The sequence below is a fragment of the Littorina saxatilis genome, linkage group LG9, assembly GCF_037325665.1.
Source record: "Littorina saxatilis isolate snail1 linkage group LG9, US_GU_Lsax_2.0, whole genome shotgun sequence".
NCBI classification, from domain to species: Eukaryota; Metazoa; Mollusca; class Gastropoda; order Littorinimorpha; family Littorinidae; genus Littorina; species Littorina saxatilis.
The window spans coordinates 11,828,161-11,848,004 of NC_090253.1; the positions used below are offsets into that span (position 1 = coordinate 11,828,161).

The 19,844-nt window shown below is 39.5% G+C and overlaps 2 protein-coding genes across 3 annotated transcripts in view; one reads left to right on the forward strand and one right to left on the reverse strand.

The window, feature by feature from the left end:
• The window catches only part of LOC138976734 (uncharacterized), a 47,129-nt gene extending 32,559 nt beyond the window's left edge, over nucleotides 1-14,570 (reverse strand). The window contains exon 1 of the mRNA XM_070349616.1: nucleotides 14,218-14,570. Within this exon, the coding sequence (XP_070205717.1) occupies nucleotides 14,218-14,234 (17 nt within the window). The 5' untranslated portion in view covers nucleotides 14,235-14,570. The remainder of the gene's footprint in view (nucleotides 1-14,217) is intronic.
• Nucleotides 14,571-19,653: 5,083 nt separating this feature from the next.
• LOC138975269 (variable charge X-linked protein 3B-like) overlaps nucleotides 19,654-19,844 on the forward strand; it is a 40,720-nt gene continuing 40,529 nt past the window's right edge. For both annotated transcript variants that reach the window (XR_011458585.1, XM_070347923.1), the window contains exon 1: nucleotides 19,654-19,760. The gene's annotated coding sequence lies outside the window, so the exon portion shown is untranslated. The remainder of the gene's footprint in view (nucleotides 19,761-19,844) is intronic.

A 19,844-nucleotide genomic window follows, 5' to 3' on the forward strand; every position in this document is an offset into this window, starting at 1 on the left:
AAAAACCATATTTTTACGTTATTTTGCCAAAAAAACAAGATTTTTTTTTTTTTTCCCCCAAATGCCAAAAAAAGTCTAGGGTCGCGCGAAAAAACTAGGGTCGGTCGGGTTACCGTAAACAGACCTATTTTTTTTTTTGGCCTAAGCAGGAAAGCGAGCTTTTCTGTATTCTTGTTAACTTTCTGAGCTTGTTTTGAATACAACCTATCATATCTATATGTTTTTGGAATCAGGAAATGATAAAGAATAAGATGAAATCCTTTTTGGATCGTTTTCTTGAATTTTAATCGTAAGACTAATTATTCTATTTTCGTTAATTGTGATCACATTTTAAGAGTAAACATAACATATGTATATATTTTTAGATTCAGAATGTGATGAAGAATACGATGCAATCAATTTAAAATCTGTTTGCGAAAAATCGATTTTAATGACAACTTTAATGAGCAAAATCATTAATCAATTTTTAAGCCTCCAAGCTGAAATGCAATACCAAAGTCTGGGCTTCGTCGAAGATTACTTGACCAAACTTTTAACCAATTTGGTTGAAACATGAGAGCGTGACAGTGCCGCCTCAACTTTCACGAAAAGACGAATATGACGTCATCAAAGACATTTATCAAAAAAATGGAAAAAACGTCTGGAGATACTATACTCAGGATCTCTCATGTCAAGTTTCATGAAGATCGGTCTAGTAGTTTTCTCTGAATCGCTCTACACACACACACACACACACACACACAGACACACAGAGACACACACACACACATACACCACGACCCTCGTCTCGATACCCCCCTCTACGTTAAAACATTTAGTCAAAACTTGACTAAATATAAACAAGTCGCGTAAGGCGAAATTACTACATTATTCAAGCTGTCGAACTCACGGGATGAAACTGAACGCACTGTATTTATTCATTAAGACAGTACAGCTTCGTCAATCCCCGCGTGAAGGAAATCGCTCACCTTCCACGTGCAAAACGTAGTGATATTGACACGCCAGATTAGCGCGGTAGCGTATTGTGCTAAGCAGGAAAGCGCGCTTTTCTGTATTCTTGTTAACTTTCTGAGCTTGTTTTGAATACAACCTATCATATCTGTATGTTTTTGGAATCATGAAATGATCACAAAAAAGATGACATCTTATTTGGATCGATTTCTTACATTTTAATCGTAAGACTAATTATTCTATTTTCGTTAATTGTGATCACATTTTAAGAGTAAACATGACATATGTATATATTTTTAGATTCAGAATGTGATGAAGAATACGATGCAATCAATTTTAAATCTGTTTGCGAAAAACCGATTTTAATGACAACTTTTAATCAGCAAACTCATTAATTAAATGTTAAGCCTCCAAGCTGAAATGCAATACCAAAGTCTGGGCTTCGTCGAAGATTACTTGACCAAAATTTCAACCAATTTGGTTGAAAAATGAGAGCGTGGCAGTGCCGCCTCAACTTTCACGAAAAGCCGGATATGACATCATCAAAGACATTTATCAAAAAAATGAAAAAAAGTCTGGGGATATCATTCCCAGGAGCTCTCATGTAAAATTTCATAAAGATCGGTCCAGTAGTTTACTCTGAATCGCTCTACACACACACACACACACACACACACACACATACACGCACACACACACACACATACACCACGACCCTCGTCTCGATTCCCCCCTCTGCGTTAAAACATTTAGTCAAAACTTGACTAAATGTAAAAAGGATACTTTTCGTCAATTGTGTCCCTTGAATTTGATAGAGCTGCTTGCTGATATACTAAACATAACACGTGCTTTCAGATGTCTACTTTGGATGGCATTTCGAAGAGCACTGGCACTATTTGTGCTGAAACAAGTATTTTTGGAAGTCTATTTTTACCTTTCCTACCACGTTTAACTGAAGGTAAGGTAGCAGTTATTATTGTGCTTCAATTTGTTTATCCAGGGATATTCTTTAATCTAAAACACTTGCTTTTTACCCCCAATTAATAAATATGATCATTTCAAAGCTTTCCATCTTCCTATATTTGGACGATTAATTACGACGCTAAGTAGATGTTATTGATACACTCCCTCGACCTCCTCTGATACGCTCCCCTTACAAGTGATTTCTGTCTTTAGTACGTTCCCCCGACAGTTTACCTTTGCTTTCCGTACAGTTGTCGGCTTGGTTAACTACATAAAAGAAGGGTATTTCGTGTCGAACTTCAACATAAACACACATATTTATAAGTATGTCGAGGTTACACAACGAGTCTCAGTCGATAGTAACGATATTGGTCGAAGTTAGCAGATCATGAAAAATGCGAGCTTGCAGTATTTTAACTGAAGCAAACTTTCCGTCTTGCCGATCTGACGCTGTTTCCATTTGTGTTTGAAAAGGACATTCATTACACGGGTAAAGTCCACACATTTGAACAGAAACAAAGTGATGCATTTTTCATTAAGATTTCTGTGTTGTGACACACCAACGTCTATATCAACGTCTTTAAAAGATTCATTGTCCGAAAAACGATATTAACCATGATAATGTCGTCCAGAACCCTTAAACATAATGTGTTTAAGCGCAAACAAATTACAAATACCAAATTATGGGTGAATGACTCGAAGTAGAAACAAAGGGGTGAAACACTTCTGTGACCCCTCCTAGGTTAAGTGTACTAGAGTGCAAACACAGTTTGATGATTGAATGATGATGCAGTCACATTCAGGCACAGAAAAGCTAAGTTAACTATCTAACCAGATGTCTGTTGTTTGATAAACGTACGGCATAGGTTCACAGAATTGCAGCTTGCTCAATAACGCCTTAATTTCCCAAATTCTAATTTATTTATCTTCGGGGGAGTGTACTAAAGCTTTTGAAGGGAGCGTTCTAAGCACAGACACAGAATATCGCGGGAGCGTATCAAATGCAAGTCAAAACAGTGATTTACTTCACGAACAACTCTTCAGTGCTGTAATGGTTGGTAAACAAGTTTAGCCTGTCGAAACACAATTGAACACACATGAAGCTTCGTTTGTCCATATTTTATGTTTTAAGTGGAATATTCGTCGGAAACACAACTTTGATGCACATACTGTTTACTTGCACTTCAATAGAACGTGATTTTGACATGAGAAAACACGCAGGGCTTAAATATAACCTTTGTTCAGTAGATGCGACTAAAAAGTAAACATCCTTACTTTGTTAAGATACCTTTCATTTAATTTGTTATAGACATACCACCTGTGACAGGCATCGCAGTGTCGAACTGGAAGTTAAAGGCACAGTCAGCTTCCCGTAAACCATCACAGACACTGTCAGGCTTTTACATACAGTAAAAACATCCTTTCATTTAAACACTCACCACTTGAGAACATCTTAGGTGCCCTCCGTATAGAGCGAGCAGTTTTCAAAGAATTTATTTTTGCGTGGTTTATCTAACCCCTGAGCCATCGTGAACCCGTGTGATCCACTTTCCTTTTTTCCACAATTTAGTCGTCAGTTTGTGATTTCAATGCGACTCGCTGTATCTGCAATAACACGTTATTGTGTACCTCTAAATCTAAAACGCAATAAACAGCTGCGAGTCACACGAACTTATCGGCAGCGGTTGGATTCAAACAAGCAAGCACCATGCAGAACATTCGTCTGCTACAGGAAACACGTTTTGCGTGACACGCTTCCAGGGTCCCTTTTTTTCAAACTTTCAAAACTTCGAATTATACTGATCTTGTCTTGATGAAAAAAGAATTCTTTTATGATTTAAGAATGTTTGTGTAACAAGCTGTCAATTCATTATTGAGATTTTAAAAGTTAGGTCCAGCACCAAAACGAGGCGTCCGATTGTGGTATCAGACAATCCGGCTGGCCACGCAAAAATAAATTCTTTGAAAATTGCTCGCTCTTTACGGAGGGCACCTATGATGTTCTCAAGCGGTGAGTGTTTAAACGAAAGGGTGTTTGTACTGTGTGTAAAAGCCTGACAGTGTCTGTGACCAAAAACTGATGGTTTATGGGAAGCTGACTATGACTTTAATGCCGGGGTGCGTACTAACAATATTTGGATCGACGGCGTGCAGACGGGAATATAAAAAACATACCAGAAAGTATAAAAAGAGTTATTCCAAAGTTGATAATATATTTAAAGTTGATAATATATTTACACCGTTGGCCTTTGTACAGAAACAAATGTTTTCTTTGAATCGTAAACTGTATGTCGCCTTAAAGGCACACGCAGCCCCCCGTAAACCATCCGTTTCTGATCACGGAGTTCTCCGAGCCTCTACATACAGTACAAACATACTTCTATTCCATTTGAACGCTCTCCGAACGGGAACATCCTAGCTACTTTCCGACATTTTCAAAGAATTTATTTTGTGCAGTCAGAACGGACTTTCTGATACCACAATCGGACGCCTCGTTTTGGCGCTAGAACTAACTTTTAAAATCTAAATAATACATTCACAGCTTGTAACACAAACATTCTTAAATCATTAAAAAAAAAAAAAATTCATCAAGACAAGATCAGTTTCTTCTTCTTCTTCTTCTGCGTTCGATGTTGGTGGCCGTGCTAGATCCTCAGACCAGTGGCTGCCAGGAAGTCCGCAGTAAGACAAGATCAGTACAACTCGAAGTTTTGAAAGTTTTAACAAGTCGCGTAAGGCAAAAATACAATATTTAGTCAAGTAGCTGTCGAACTCACAGAATGAAACTGAACACAATGCCATTTTTCAGCAAGACCGTATACTCGTAGCATCGTCAGTCCACCGCTCATGGCAAAGGCAGTGAAATTGACAAGAAGAGCGGGGTAGTAGTTGCGCTAAGAAGGATAGCACGCGTTTCTGTACCTCTCTTTGTTTTAACTTTCTGAGCGTGTTTTTAATCCAAACATATCATATCTATATGTTTGTGGAATCAGGAACCGACAAGGAATAAGATGAAAGTGTTTTTAAATTGATTTGGACAATTTAATTTTGATAATAATTTTTATATATTTAATTTTCAGAGCTTGTTTTTAATCCGAATATAACATATCTATATGTTTTTGGAATCAGCAAATGATGGAGAATAAGATAAACGTAAATTTGGATCGTTTTATAAATTTTTATTTTTTTTTACAATTTTCAGATTTTTAATGACCAAAGTCATTAATTAATTTTTAAGCCACCAAGCTGAAATGCAATACCGAAGTCCGGGCTTCGTCGAAGATTACTTGACCAAAATTTCAACCAATTTGGTTGAAATGAGGGCGTAACAGTGCCGCCTCAACTTTCACGAAAAGCCGGATATGACGTCATCAAAGACATTTATCAAACAAATGAAAAAAACGTATGGGGATATCAATCCCAGGAACTCTCATGTCAAATTTCATAAAGATCGGTCCAGTAGTTTAGTCTGAATCGCTCTACACGCACGCACGCACACACACACACACACACACACACACATATACACACACACATACACCACGACCCTCGTTTCGATTCCCCCTCGATGTTAAAATATTTAGTCAAAACTTGACTAAATATAAAAAAGGGAGCCCGGTGCAGGTCACGCAAGGTCGTGTTTCTCAAGCAGACGAACTTTCTGCATGTCGCTTCTTTCTTTGAAGTCTACCGCGGCTGATAATTTCGTGTGACTCGCAGTCGTTCGTTACATTTTAGATTCAGAGGTACACAATTACGTGCTATTGCAGATACTGCGAGTCGCATTCAAATCACAAACTGACCACGAAATTGTTAAAAAAAAAATAAAAGGAAAGTGTGTGACACGGGTTCACGATGGCTCATGGATAAAATAAATCACGAAATCTGGTGTGTGGTTTACGCAAGCTAAATAGCCATTCAAACGAACTCTGTCAGTTAATACTATTAAATGCTATTGCAAGTGTGTTCCATAAGGTAAGAATTGCTTTTTTCGTGAGAAGATTTAAATCGTTCTGTAAACCATTTGAGGCATACTGGGGCTTTAATAGATTTTGAGACGGCGTTTGATTCCATTATATCCACTAGGCCACTGCGCCCGTCATTTAAATATTATAAAACCCCAAACCTTTTTCGACTTAGTTTGCTCTTAGCCTCATCACAAGAAACTATCGTCAGAAATGTGTCCTTGTATTTGTATAAAGCATTTAAGTTAAGAGAAGAAAAAAGAAGAAAAATAATTGGAAGCAGAACTTTCGTCCAGTGTAAAGTTTTTGGAGGACAATTTGTGTGATGATTATGTACATATTTTGGAAAGAAAAAAAGAGGACCTCGGAGCATTGAGAGGAAAAAGTTGAATGGTATGATCGTTAGGTCAAGAGCTAAGTAGATGTATGAAGGAGAGAAGAGCACAAATGAGCTTAGCCTGAACAATATAAAGAATAACAGCGTGAATAACCGGCAGTCTTCGTGTTTGATACTTTTTACAGATGTTTTTACATATGGTACTCTAAAACTTGTTACAAAACATGTATCCGCTGTAACAAAGTTTAAAGAATCTTGTTCTTGGGAAGGCAACAGAGAAAGAGACAGGACTTCTCTAGTCATCGAAGATAAGCAGGTGCGCTGTCGCGTCAAAAAGGCTAAAGACAATCGATTAAGATTGTGTTGTTTTAATGTTTAGTAATCTTCTAACGAAACAGATATAAGCGCCCTCCATAAAGGTTGTGTCTCTATTTTGTGTAAAGCAGACCAGGCAACAAGTTAAATGCCTGTTAAGCGACAGCAACACGGTTTATTGCTTCAGGGAACAAGTGTGTAACTTTGTGCGAATTTGGAGATCCAATGAGCCACAGTGCAAAGTCTAAGTATACGAGCAGGCCCGATCTAATGTTATATATCTATTGTGTTCCTGGTCATGTTCTCCAAAAGCGTCAATATTAGATAATTACCAAACGATCTGCTTTACACAAAATGGAGACACAACCTTGCAGGCCTGAAAGTGGCGAGTAGAAACAATTAACTGGCGGGTAAAAACGTAAATCTACTCGCCAAATGCGAGTAAAGACACAACCCGCACGGGTTGTACCACACACCCTTTAAACCAGGGCCGGACTACCGGGGGGGTTATGGGGGTTGCGCACCCCCCCCCCCCCCCCTAGCCTAAACATGTACCTCACTTATTTAAAACATTTTTTATTATTGTTTATTTTATGCCGTTTCATGCAAGGAGCGACCATTTTCCTATCTCAGAATATGACCTACCCATCGGCTCTGCCCCTTGACCCCGCCAGGGGGAACATCCCCCTGGACCACCACTGGCAACCCCCCCTCCTCTTAGCCTAGTCCGGCCCTGTATACCTCTGTAGGATGTGTGAAGTGGCTGGGATCGAATGTTTTAGTTGGGGTACGAAAATGGGTGCAATATTTTTTTGTGCTCAGTTTATAATTGTAAGTTTGTGTTGAAGACACCACCTTAAGCCGTAGGCTTGTTGTTGTTTTCACTTCATGTCAATGTAAACTTCATGAACATATGTAATACATGAATAAAACATTGTTTTAAACCAGCCATACTTTCTTTTCTTTATTTGGTGTTTAACGTCGTTTTCAACCGTTCAAGGTTATATCGCGACGGAGGGAAGGGGGGTGATGGGATAGAGCCACTTGTCAATTGTTTCTTGTTCACAAAAGCACTAATCAAAAATTTGCTCCAGGGGCTTGCAACGTAGTACAATATATTACCTTACTGGGAGAATGCAAGTTTCCAGTACAAAGGACTTAACATTTCTTACATACTGATTGACTAAAATCTTTACAAACATTGACTATATTCTATACAAGAAACACTTAACAAGGGTAAAAGGAGAAACAGAATCCGTTAGTCGCCTCTTACGACATGCTGGGGAGCATCGAGTAAATTCTTTCTCGTCCCAACCAATATGGGACTCCCCCCTAACCCGCGGGGGGCAACCAGCCATACGAAACACATTCTTCAATCATCTCTCAAATTATATGTTACAGTAAATTCTCAAAACCAGGAAATTTGTGAAATCCCTGAAAATTTCAGTAAATTTGTAAATTTCCTGTTTCACTCAGAGATTTCACCAATTTCCTAAAAATTCTAGGAAATTTGCAAATTTCCTGAAATGAGCATGCCACTTTTTGACAAATTTACTGAACAGTAAAAAACGTTTCGGTAAATTTGTGAAATTCTTCACATTAAAAAAAATTAGCCCGTTTTCTTTATTTTACAATGTGATTTTGATAGATTGACTATGACAAGAAAAAAGTTGATTTAAGCATGATTTGAACCGAACACCTTCAATTCTTTGGTCCGACACACTACCAAACCGTCACGCCAGCCACATGAATGGAAAGTGAAGAGAAATCATAAGAACAGTTTATGGTGTTGGGATCATGAAAACTCATGTGAAAACAGCTCACACATGAAAGGCTGAAAGACCATACTACGCCTTTGCAGTTCAGCCCGCATTTAGTTCATTTTGCTGATAGGCAGCCCAACAGGATGGCAGCCAATGCCAATGTTGAATTGAAGTTCACCACAGAACTTTTCAGACAACGTGAGAAAATTAAAACATATAGTTTAATCCCAGAGTCAGAATATAACAAGACCAGCAGTAACCCGTGCGCAACACGGGACATTCGAGAAAACTAAGACAGAATAAAGTGACTATTTTTTTTAAATGTGTAGTTTTTACCAATTCTTGTCGAAAGATGAAGTAGAAGCATGATCAAGGTCATTCTGATAATCATCGCTCCACGGCTATCGCCAGTTTCTCTCTGACAGCATACTAAATTATTGCGCGAATCTATCAAAACAAGAATACAGAGTTATCTCCCATATGTTTTTCGCGAGCACTGATCTAAATTTGAGATCAGTGTTCGCGAGACGAAAATGATTGCAGATTGGCCGACTTCGACAGTGATCTCCATTCTGTTCTTCACAGTTATGATAAACATCGTTGTAAGGTCAAAACAAGTCGAAATTTTGAGACTGCTGTCGGAAGGAGACCGTGATATACGGTTGCATCACTCTCAACTGGTTACAGAAAAAATCGTCTGCACCGGCGCGCACCGGAGCCAAAGTTGATTATCACGTGACACTTTAGAGTTGTTTGCACAGTATATACATCCGCGAAAGATAGCTCGCTTGAAACTGTCTTTCATATCAATTCCTTTGTAATTTAAAAATTACACAACACCATGAAAAATCATTATCGACGATCGCGAATCTGCTTATATCCATAACACATTTCGAAAAGATCTAAATACAAATTATGTAAAAAGTCGATTTCCTCTCCAGACAAGGAAAACCAAGGCATCCTGTCAGGGACAGAATGAGACCCGAAGGGAAGTAACTCATTTTTGACCTGAGTTCAGGATGAATCAAGGTAGGTGGAACATCATTTTTCTTAGAATAGCTGAAAAGTACACATTTTCCTGTGTACAGAGATTTTAAAAAGACTTGCACACAAACAAACACCACACACTCATCTCGATTTCCCGTCAATGTTAAAAGATTTGGTCAAAACTAGACTAGATATAACCATATCTATAAATGCCGACACACATTTTGGCTATCACAATCAAATAAGTCACATAACTTATTAGTGCCTTGGAACTTTGTGAGTTTTCAAATACGCCCAAAAAAACTTCCTTTACGGTAATTTTAATAATCATATTATATTTACAATTCACTTTATCCTCAACGCATTTCCAAATAGACATAATTTTCGGGCAAAAGTAAAAAAAATGTTCAATATAATCAATTTCGTTCTCACAGTAAGTACAGCAATTACTCGCGGAAATGCCTATTTTGTACAATAAAATATTTGTGGGGTAAATATTGTGCAATATTTTCCATTGCAACATTCGCAATCTTGTTTCAGTAGTTACTTTGTTTACCATTAACCATTGCTCTTTTCCCGGCCTGAAATCAAATTTATGTTCCCAAATTTTAACTACAATCGGCTCCACATATTTTTTTTCCTTTATAATTAATTTGCGAAATTGACAAGGCTTACTCAGGTTCTTTAAATCGTTGAATCCACATACATTTCCATTTGCAGAGCGTAGTGTTGCTGCTTTAACTGCTGTACAAATCACCCTATATTCAAAGAATCTTGTGGGCTTACATCCAACCTTCTGCTGCATAATATTAAAGGGCAAAAACTCATTACCAACATATACATCCTTTACTCGACAAACGCCTGCTTTAATCCAGTCGCTAAAAAACAGGGTTTGGCCGCAATAGATTATATCACTGCTGTTCCATAAACACGTATCACTTAATAACATTTCTCCGCCTACTGCTCTCTGAATCATGTCCTTATTTTTCAACCAACAAATTAAAACTTGTTCTCGTTATTCTTGTTATTGTTTTTTTGATTGGTTTGAATTAAGAATTTACAATATCGTCCGCCAATTCATTATTTTGTCTCTAAGAGCACATGTATAAGTTTATCTTCTTGTGCTCCTTCGTTAAAACATAGTTTTTTCATGGCTTTGTAAATTTGTATTTGAAAATAAAACACTGTTTAAACCAAAGATAAAGCAGTACAATCTACTCATCTAAGCCTTTTGAAAGGTGTTTCCTGACATCTGGAACATCGTTTAACAATTCTATGAAACATGACAGAATAAGAGAGATATGATTGTCACAATGTACCTTTTAATGAACTCGTTTAGATTTTATGTTAACAATGTTATGAAACATGACAGTATAAGAGAGAGAGAGAAAAAAAAGAGAGAGAAATATGAGTGTCTAACTTGCATATAAGGAAACCAGAGTCATTAAATGGTTCACAAGCAACCAACAAAGCACTTGTTTCCTTTCAAATGTGCTTAAGTAAATTTGCAAATTTCCTGCCCCTTGAAATCAGAAAATGTGCAAATTTCCTAGAATTTTTAGGAAATTGGTGAAATCCCTGAGTGGAACAGGAAATTTACAAATTTACTGAAAATTTCAGGGATTTCGCAAATTTCCTGGTTTTGAGAATATAACATATGTCATAAAAAAATGAAAAAAATGTAGGAGCAGTGTTTGTTCGTTGCCTGCAAGCGGTTTGAAATTATTGCCAACGAAGAAGGTCAGGCTCCTTATATACTCCTGCCGGGCCTTTAAGATGATACCAACATACTACACCCTCCTCTTTCTAATTTACCTAGACCACCTCCACCCCCTCCCCTCCCGTCACTACCGTTTATCGCTGTGGTCAAGATGATGCCCATTGATAATGTAATATGGCCTCCTGGCTAGACTGCCTTTTCTGGCAAAGTAGTTGCCCAAAGTGCCATCCAGTTACAATCCCTTCTAAAACGAATGCTGCTACAGGCCAACTCTAAGGAGAGTTGCAGCTTAAACATAATGATATATATGTTACTGTAAATTCATCAAACCAGTCAATTTGTAAATTCACTCCGTAAATTTACCAATTTACTGAAAAATTCAGGAAATTTACAAATTTACTGAGTTTGACACCCAGGAAATTTACAAATTTACTGAAAATTTCAGTAAATTTACAAATTTACTGGTTTGATGAATTTACTGTAACATATACAAGTGTTTTACAGTCATAATTATTAAAACAGCTACGTACCATTGCTGACTTCAGAGCTTACTTTCTTATTGCTGTTTGTCATGACAAATTTGCTTTTCTGTTTGTGTGCGTTTTTAAAATAAAAAGAATTAAAAGTAGCCACTCTGGGCAAGCTCACTTTTCTGAATGTGTGGTAGATGAAAAAAGTTGGTAGACAACTTCAGTTCATAAAATTAAAAGTTCCCCCCTTGCTACTGTTGCATAGCTGTGCCTCATTTATATTTAAAATCAGCTGCAAGCAGAACGAGGCTGAAGATATGTATTTGATGTTTTTTTTTAATGCTGTTGTTTTCAAAGAGAAGCTCATCCTCAAAGGGTGTAAAATTATGAAGTTGAACTTGCTACTCAATTATCTAGAACTTTCTCATGGATGGGAGGTAACTCATGGCATATGAACCAAATTTGAAGTTTTCTTCCGGTGTTAAAAGATCAAATTACAGTCGAACTCGTTTATAAGAACATCGCAGGGGCAAGCATTTTTGTGTCCTTGTAAGCGAGGGTCACTGTAAGGGAAAACTCGGTTATAAGGTCATTTGTGGAAGTGTGTGTTCTTATAACCGAGGAAAAGGTGTCTCAGCTCAATACATTTGTATTCTACAGTATAATTTTAGAGGCTGTATATCAGCATCTGATGGTGTCAGAGTGTGTGTGTGTGTGTGTGTGTGTGTGTGTGTGTGTGTGTGTGTGTGTGTGTGTGTTTGTGTGTGTGTGTTTGTGTCACGTGTGTGTGTGTGTGTGTGTGTGTGTGTGTGTGTGTGTGTGTCTTTCTGCAGCGATTTCTTGCTTGTTTTTGTAGAGCTGTTGGATGCATTCAGAGATATTTGGTTTTCAGAAAACTCTTGTCTGTCAGGATATCTCATGCCGAATTGCGGCCCCATCCCGCACCAGGGTCGAGAAAAAAATCACGGCAGATTGACTGCTTACGACCTGACCCCGTCTTTTGTCTGTACATGTACATGTACATGTATCACTGCTCAAAATGCTTAGAAAATCTAGACTTTTTCTTGAAGAAAAAGGCCTATGATTTCGTCTTTCTTTATGTATGAATACGGTTTTTCAAGGAGGTAGCATGGGCAAGAATGGAAAAATGGCAGCTTGCCTTAATCCTTCAACCTGGGTCTGTGTTTTGCGTGAACGTTGGCTCGTTGAATGACACACACACACACACACACACACACACACACACACACACAAAAGTGGGGGAGATAACATTGAGACACAACAAGATTGACCCAAATTCCGTGCTGTGCGACAAAACGTGAGTACACAACTCCAAAACATTCATTTCCAATGCACAAAAATGACATCAAAATTAAAAACCCAAACGGAAACGAAAAAGCCCACTTCCTGGAAATGATAACTTCTACTTTCTGTTCTTATATCAGAGGGAAGGTCGTGTGGGAGCAGCAAGTGGTGTTCCTATAAGCGAAGGTTCTTACAACACCCTTCCTGGAAATGATGATTTCTACTTTCGGTTCTTATATCCGAGGGAAAGACGTGTGGGGAGCAAACAAATGTTGTTCCTAAAAGGTAGGTTTCTTATAAAAGAGGTTCTTATATGAGAGGTTTTCTAAGTAATCACAAAGAACAACTTTGGCAGGGACAAGCATTATGGTGTCCTTATAGGAGAATTTCTACTAAGCGAGGTCCTTATAAACGGGTTTGACTGTATGTTGATTCTAAGTTTTTTAATTGTCTCACAACATGTTGTTAAATGTATAGTGTTTGTCACAATATTTTTTTTTTTTGTCCACACCGTAAAGTTGTGCTATATTTAAAAAAAAAACCAAGGCAGCCCTGAAAGTCACAAATATGCTGCTTGTTACTAGCCAAAGGAAATATTTCCTAACCACAACTTATGGACAGAGTTATGCATGTATTGAACAGCTGTCTACTGCAAAAAAATACACTTATAACTACCTTTCGTTGCGTGCCAGTAGCTGTCGGATTAAAGGTAAGTGACAACGCCACCCAGATGTCTCGTATTAGGCCTACCTGTAGGAAAGGGGGTGGGGGGTGGGGGGGGGGGCTGAGACTGCACGCGCTGTGATTTGGGATCCCAGGTGTTACGCACGAGTTGTGTAGAAGAAACAAATCGTAATACCAGAGTCAGAGACATGGCTGTTGTATCTCATTTCAGACAGTTTTCAAAGGTGCACATAGACCTGAATAATCTTGACGCGGGTTGTTGTCTGTGTCTTGCAACCTTGCGTCTGTCTTTGTCTGCCTGTGTTTGTCTGTCTGTCTGTCTGTCTGTCTATGAGTCAGGACCCGGCCACGCCCAGTTGTTAGAAGAGCCAACATTTGCTCAAGTAACTATCATATGGGAGTAATGTAAATTCATGAAAGAATGACTCATACAAGACAAAAAGTGCTCACGTAATGTTGACAAGTCAGAATGGTTAATCACACAAGCATTCGCCAGTTGGTCATGATAGCAAGCAAGAGTTACCTCCTTCAAAGTTCCTGAATATTCTACAGGTTGGTTTTTTTTGTGTGAAGTTGCTTGTATACCGTGCAGGATGTATGTGAGTGTGTGTGTGTGTGTGTGTGTGTGTGTGTGTGTGTGTGTGTGTATGTGTGTGTGTGTACCAACCTTGTACAGTAAAGACACAAGTTGTGAAAGAAAGAAACGTATGTACACAGACATCGGAACATATTATACTTAAGTAAGTCGAGCGCTTACCTTGACTCGGTCGCCATTTTGCTTGTTGTCCCGCACAAGCAAGTCAATGCACTGCGCGTTGGTTTTTCGGTAGTGATCGACGACACTGGCAGGTTTTTAGGCTGGTCAGTTGTAGGTTTTTTTCAGGTGCAAGAGGTTAGTATAATTTGTCTCCCGATATTCGGGAATTTCAGTCTTTCCGCGAGAATTACCTTTTCACAACTGTTCATACCACCAAATTCCCTCTGGAGAGTTCAAAGACGCATCGACTGAAAACACACTACAGGGATTAAATCAGTTATAGGGCTGATGTGGACGAACCGAAAGTGGGTGCCACCCAAACGGGAGAGAACAAACCGCGGGTTCTGATTCGTTGAAATTACAACACATCTAATTTTCAATCAATCAAACACTGCGGGTGGCTTTCGTTTGGATGGTAGCTTTGTCGTGCACCTCAGCCCAGGATATGTCATACATAACATTTTGTGTTTGAATTCACCGTATACCGTATCTACGCCTTTCACCCACAGTCTTCAAGGAGAAAATTGGCAAGCTATTTCTAGTCGCTTGTCATGATTATTCAGCTACACATACCGTATATACAGAATACTGCATGGCTTGCTGTGTCGAATCTGATTTATGCGCTGAGTTGCTTCTTTAAATACTGAAATGCGAGCTGAATAGCGAGCTTTTTAACACTTGAAACAGCAACGATGGTAAAAGAATCTACGTTGCATTTTATCCCCTCAACTCATTGCTGACGGGACATTGTCGAATGCGCAAGTGAAGCGCCAAGCTGACTACCCAGTGGACCTAGGGGGTGGGGGGTCGGTGTGATGTCCAAAGAAGGTGGGTGTTGCAATTTGGTGTCACCTGAGCTTTGAATGTGTCCCTGTAGTGTGTTTTCAAACTGTACACAGATGTAAACTGTGTATGTGGTGACGCAGAGTTACGCATAATTATCGATGCGTCTTTGGACTCTCTAGAGGGAATTTGGTGGTATGAAAAGGTAATTCTCGCGGAAAGACTGAAATTCCCGAATATCGGGAGACAAATTATCACGCCGGATAAACGCTGAAAAAGCTCGAACGTATCTTGTTTATGGTGTTAAGAGATGCTATTGATCTGACCGGTGGGGGAGGGTGGGGGTGTTATTTGTTCTTACCGCGATTACTTGAGGAGAGAACAATTACCAAGCAGAAATCAATTAATCTTTTCGGTAAAAAAACAAAACAATTAAGTTGTCAGCATGGAACAAAAAGTGGAGTCAGTATAGGCTATTTGCAGTTTCCTTCTTTTTCATCACATAAATGACGATATCACTTTTCAATTTTACTCCAAAAATCGCTTCAAATTATCTTTCTTGAACACACACTTTTTCAGTGTTCACAATTTGTGTTCACTTAGCGTATTGCTAAGGGTATATCAAGCGAAAAAAGCAATAAAAAGGATATTAAAGGCAGAGTAAGCCTCCCGTAAACCATCACAGATACGGTCAGGCTTTTACACACAGTACAAACACCCTTTCATTTAAACACTCACCAATTGAGAACATCCTAGGTGCCCTCCGTAAAGAGCGAACAATTTTCAAAGAATTTATTTTTGCGTGGTTTATCTTACCCCTGAGCCATCGTGAACCCGTGTGATCCAGTTTTCCCTTTTCACAATGCAGTCGTCATAGTTAGTCATTTGAATGCGACTCGACGTGAGCTTATCTACAAAAGCACGTTTTTTATGCACGAAACAACGGCTGTGGTTCACAAGAACTCTAGCGATGGCTTTTGACTGTTTTGCACTGATAAAGACCGTCGTCTGCCACGACCCTTGCGTGACCCTGCTTCCGGGCTTTTCTTTTTTTAAACTTTCACAACTTCGAATTGTTCTGATCTTGTCTTGATGAAAAACGAATTCTTTTATGATTAAAGAATGTTTGTGTAACAAGCTGTCAATGTATTATTTAGATTTTAAAAGTTAGGTCTAGCACCAAAACGAGGCGCCATTGTTGTAGAGGACCAAGTCCACGAAAATAAATTCTTGGAAAATGTCTCACGCTCGACAGAAAGCAGCCAGGATGTTCCCGTTCGGTGAGCGTTCAAATGGAAGTATGCTTGTACTGTATTTAGACGCTCGGGGAGCTCTGTGATGGTTTACGGGAGGCTTACTGTGCCTTTAATATATGTACAGTTTAATTATTAAGGCGTTTTATGTTATCTAATTTGTGATAAATAAAACATCTTTGGACTGTTGGATAGGTAGGAACTCAAAAGTCGCACCCAAGAATTGTCAAACACTTTTGCTTACAATAATACTAGTAAACATAACAAACAATATGATCTGTATGATGAATGATATACGTGTGTGGTAGATGTGTGTGCGTGTGCGTCCGTGCGTGTCACAGTGTGTGTGCGGTGTGTGTGTCGGTGTGTGTGTGTGTCAGTGTGTGTGTGTGTGTGTGTTTGTGTGTGCTCAAAATGTATAAGGCAAATCAAATCAAATCAGATCAAATTAACTTTATTATCTCACATGAAGAAATGTCAGCGGTGATGCATGTAACATACAGACAAACGAAGGACTACAACATTAATATTATATTTGAATATATGTACTAATAGTAACATTGTTCGCAACTAAAACACCTGTCTGCATACAAATCTGTCGCTGTTAAGATTTAAAACAGATATGTAAAAGAGTCACACACAAAAAAAGCTGTTCAATTCCGTTTAAAAATCACAAACTACCACATCGGAGCTATAATTATGCCGTTAAAGATGTAAAAGATTTATAAACACCAACACTTATTTAATCCCTCCAAAATATATTGTGATAAACCAGTCAAAACAAAAACACGGAGAAGCCGCTTTGAGCAAAGAGTTTCACTTCACGACCAAGGGAGGCTATTACATGTCGCCGAGATACACTTCAACAGTAGCATTGCCTCCCTTTGAAGAATAGCTATCAAAATCTTCTTGCTTGTGTTTTTCACAATCAACTGATTTTGTTCATGTCTATCTGTTTATATTTGAAATCATAACACGTTTTGCGAAAACTGCGTTCCTGGAGGCGGGGGGAATGGGAACTTTAATGTGGGCATCACGAGGGCCGTTTACCGGGAATAGTGGAGAGAGTTTTTGGAAAAGTTTCTGAAATGTAGGGTAGAGTGCAAGGATCTGAAGTCACAAACTCTCTGACAAAGCAAAACAATCTTTTCAGACGGTATTTTTCCTTCAACAGCGCCGCCTTGAAATCAATGTTGTCCTGATGATCATCCGGGGGCTGTTTCCGTATATAATTCTCGCCGCGGCTCCAGGGCTCTGGTCACGGTCGTACCGCAGCTCGGGTGGTTCGATCGGCGATCCCGGCCACGGCGGCCGCCTAAGTGCATCCCACATGCATAGAAAGATATAATAATAATAATAACTGGACATTTTTAAGTGCCTAACCTTAGCTCTAGACTCCATACAAAAGAACATATTACAAAATAGAACAATTAAATGTACAACCTACATAAAACAAACAAGTTAGTCATACGGACAAAAATCACCACATGTACTGTTCACACATTTTCATATATGCTATACACACTATATATACACACATACCCAGCGAACACTTTCGACAATCATACCAACTTTAAGGGAGAGGAGTACGTGCAGAAATGCCGGAATGGAAAAGACATTAGGCCGGGTTGGTGTAGCCCTGTGTGAAAAGGAAAGTTTTCAACTGTTGTTGGAAAGAGCTGAGAGAGGTGCAGTGTCTGACCATAGATATCCCTTGACGTCTGTATAGATCTATGGTCAGACACTGCACCTCTCTCAGCTCTTTCCAACAACAGTTGAAAACTTTCCTTGAAACACAGACAAGCGACTTTGTACTTGATACGCTGTTCCAGTGACCGGCAACCAGTGGAGTGTGTATAGCAGAGGAGTGACATGCTGTGTTTTCCGAGTTTGACCTAAAGATGATGCGGGCTGCAGCATTTTGAACAGTTTGGAGAGGTTGGATAACTAACGAAGGACATCCAATCAACAGGGCATCAAGTTACAATAGTCAAAACGAGACAATATGCAGGAAGTGACAAGGGTTTTTGTGGCTTCTTCAGTTAGAAAGTGGCGGATGGAGCTGATGCGCCTAATTTCAAGGTAGGCTACCTGACATGATGTCTCATAGAAAGGTCAGAGTCAAGGTGGAAAAAGACACAAGGAAGACCTGCCTATAAGCCTCACGGCCTATAAGGTGCCCGATCAGTAAAAGATATGCTGTACACAGTAAACCGGCTCAGTCTTGCCAGGTGGACACCTATAATGGTAGTCACTGAGTCGCCACCCTGCGATCAGCTGAACTCGCTCCACTGTCGTATACCATTTCTTTATTAGCCTTGATCATATCGGCTGTGCCAGCTTCACGTGCCAGGAAAAAATGAATTGAGTCACATGCCGCAAACATGGGACACCCAGTCCTGTACATGATGACGTCACACTGAGTGGCCGTGTGATGGAACCAATAACCGGGATCAAAGGATCCACACTGACAGTGGGATCAGTGTCAGACAGTGAAACTGAGCATATCTTTTACTGATCGGGCACCTTATAGGCCGCGAGGCTTATAGGCAACAACGCCAGTCCCACAACAACTAGGCCTACTACTGTACTACACTGTACTACGTTTACTCCGAGTCATCAGCCAAGGGAAATTGTATGCGAGCTCTTCTCATCATGATGCACTGACAGTCTTCAAGTGTTTCTACAGTATGGAGTTTTGTCATTACTGTCAAAGTACACTACATCCACCGGCAAAGCTATATCCCATAATGATTCTGCGTGGATGCCCTCAGAGACTAATATCTGAAAAGGTCAATGACCTTGTGTCTTTCCTACAAGACTGCGTTTCTGATATTAAAGACTGGATGAATGAAGACAAACTTAAACTTAACTGACGAAGAAAAAACTGAAGCAGTTCTGTTTGCCTCTTCAGCCTCTTCTTCTCGTCACAGTCTTCCATCTGCCATTCAGTTAGGCTCAGCATCTGTCACATTCTCAGGGAAGGCCAGAGATCTTGGGTTCTACCTTGAGTGTACAGCTGGTACTCGGCTTTGACTGAGGTGTGGACATATTCAGTCCCCAGGTCGACCCGTGGAAGTGACCTCATTACAATACTGAAAGAACGTTGGGGTAAATAATTATATGAGACAGTTATTCAGACCGGGATACCAGTGACAGCTCGGCGAATCACCTCACCCGGTACGGGGCTAACTCGGAATATTGCCCAAAGAAACCCACAGCCTTTAGCTGAGGAACTAATTAATACTTGTACTTCAAGGTACTGCTGCACGGACGAAATACAATACAGTTTTACGTTAAACAAGAACACGGACGCATTCCGAACAGCTTTGTCGCGACGAAGCCTTCCATACTGGACATTTACGATGACGTCGCGTACATGTCATGTCACGTGCCCGCTATTGCACAAGCAGTCGTAAGTTATTCCGACGCAAACACCAGTGCTGGCAACGTCGCGCAGCTCAGCAAATCTTGGCTTTGGATATCGCTCCAACGTTAAAACCACAGGTACGTCACGACTTTTTTCGATTTTTCATGCATTTCGTAAGATTTGGGTTTGTTTTGATTGCCTTTTGGTAGATCTACATGTCT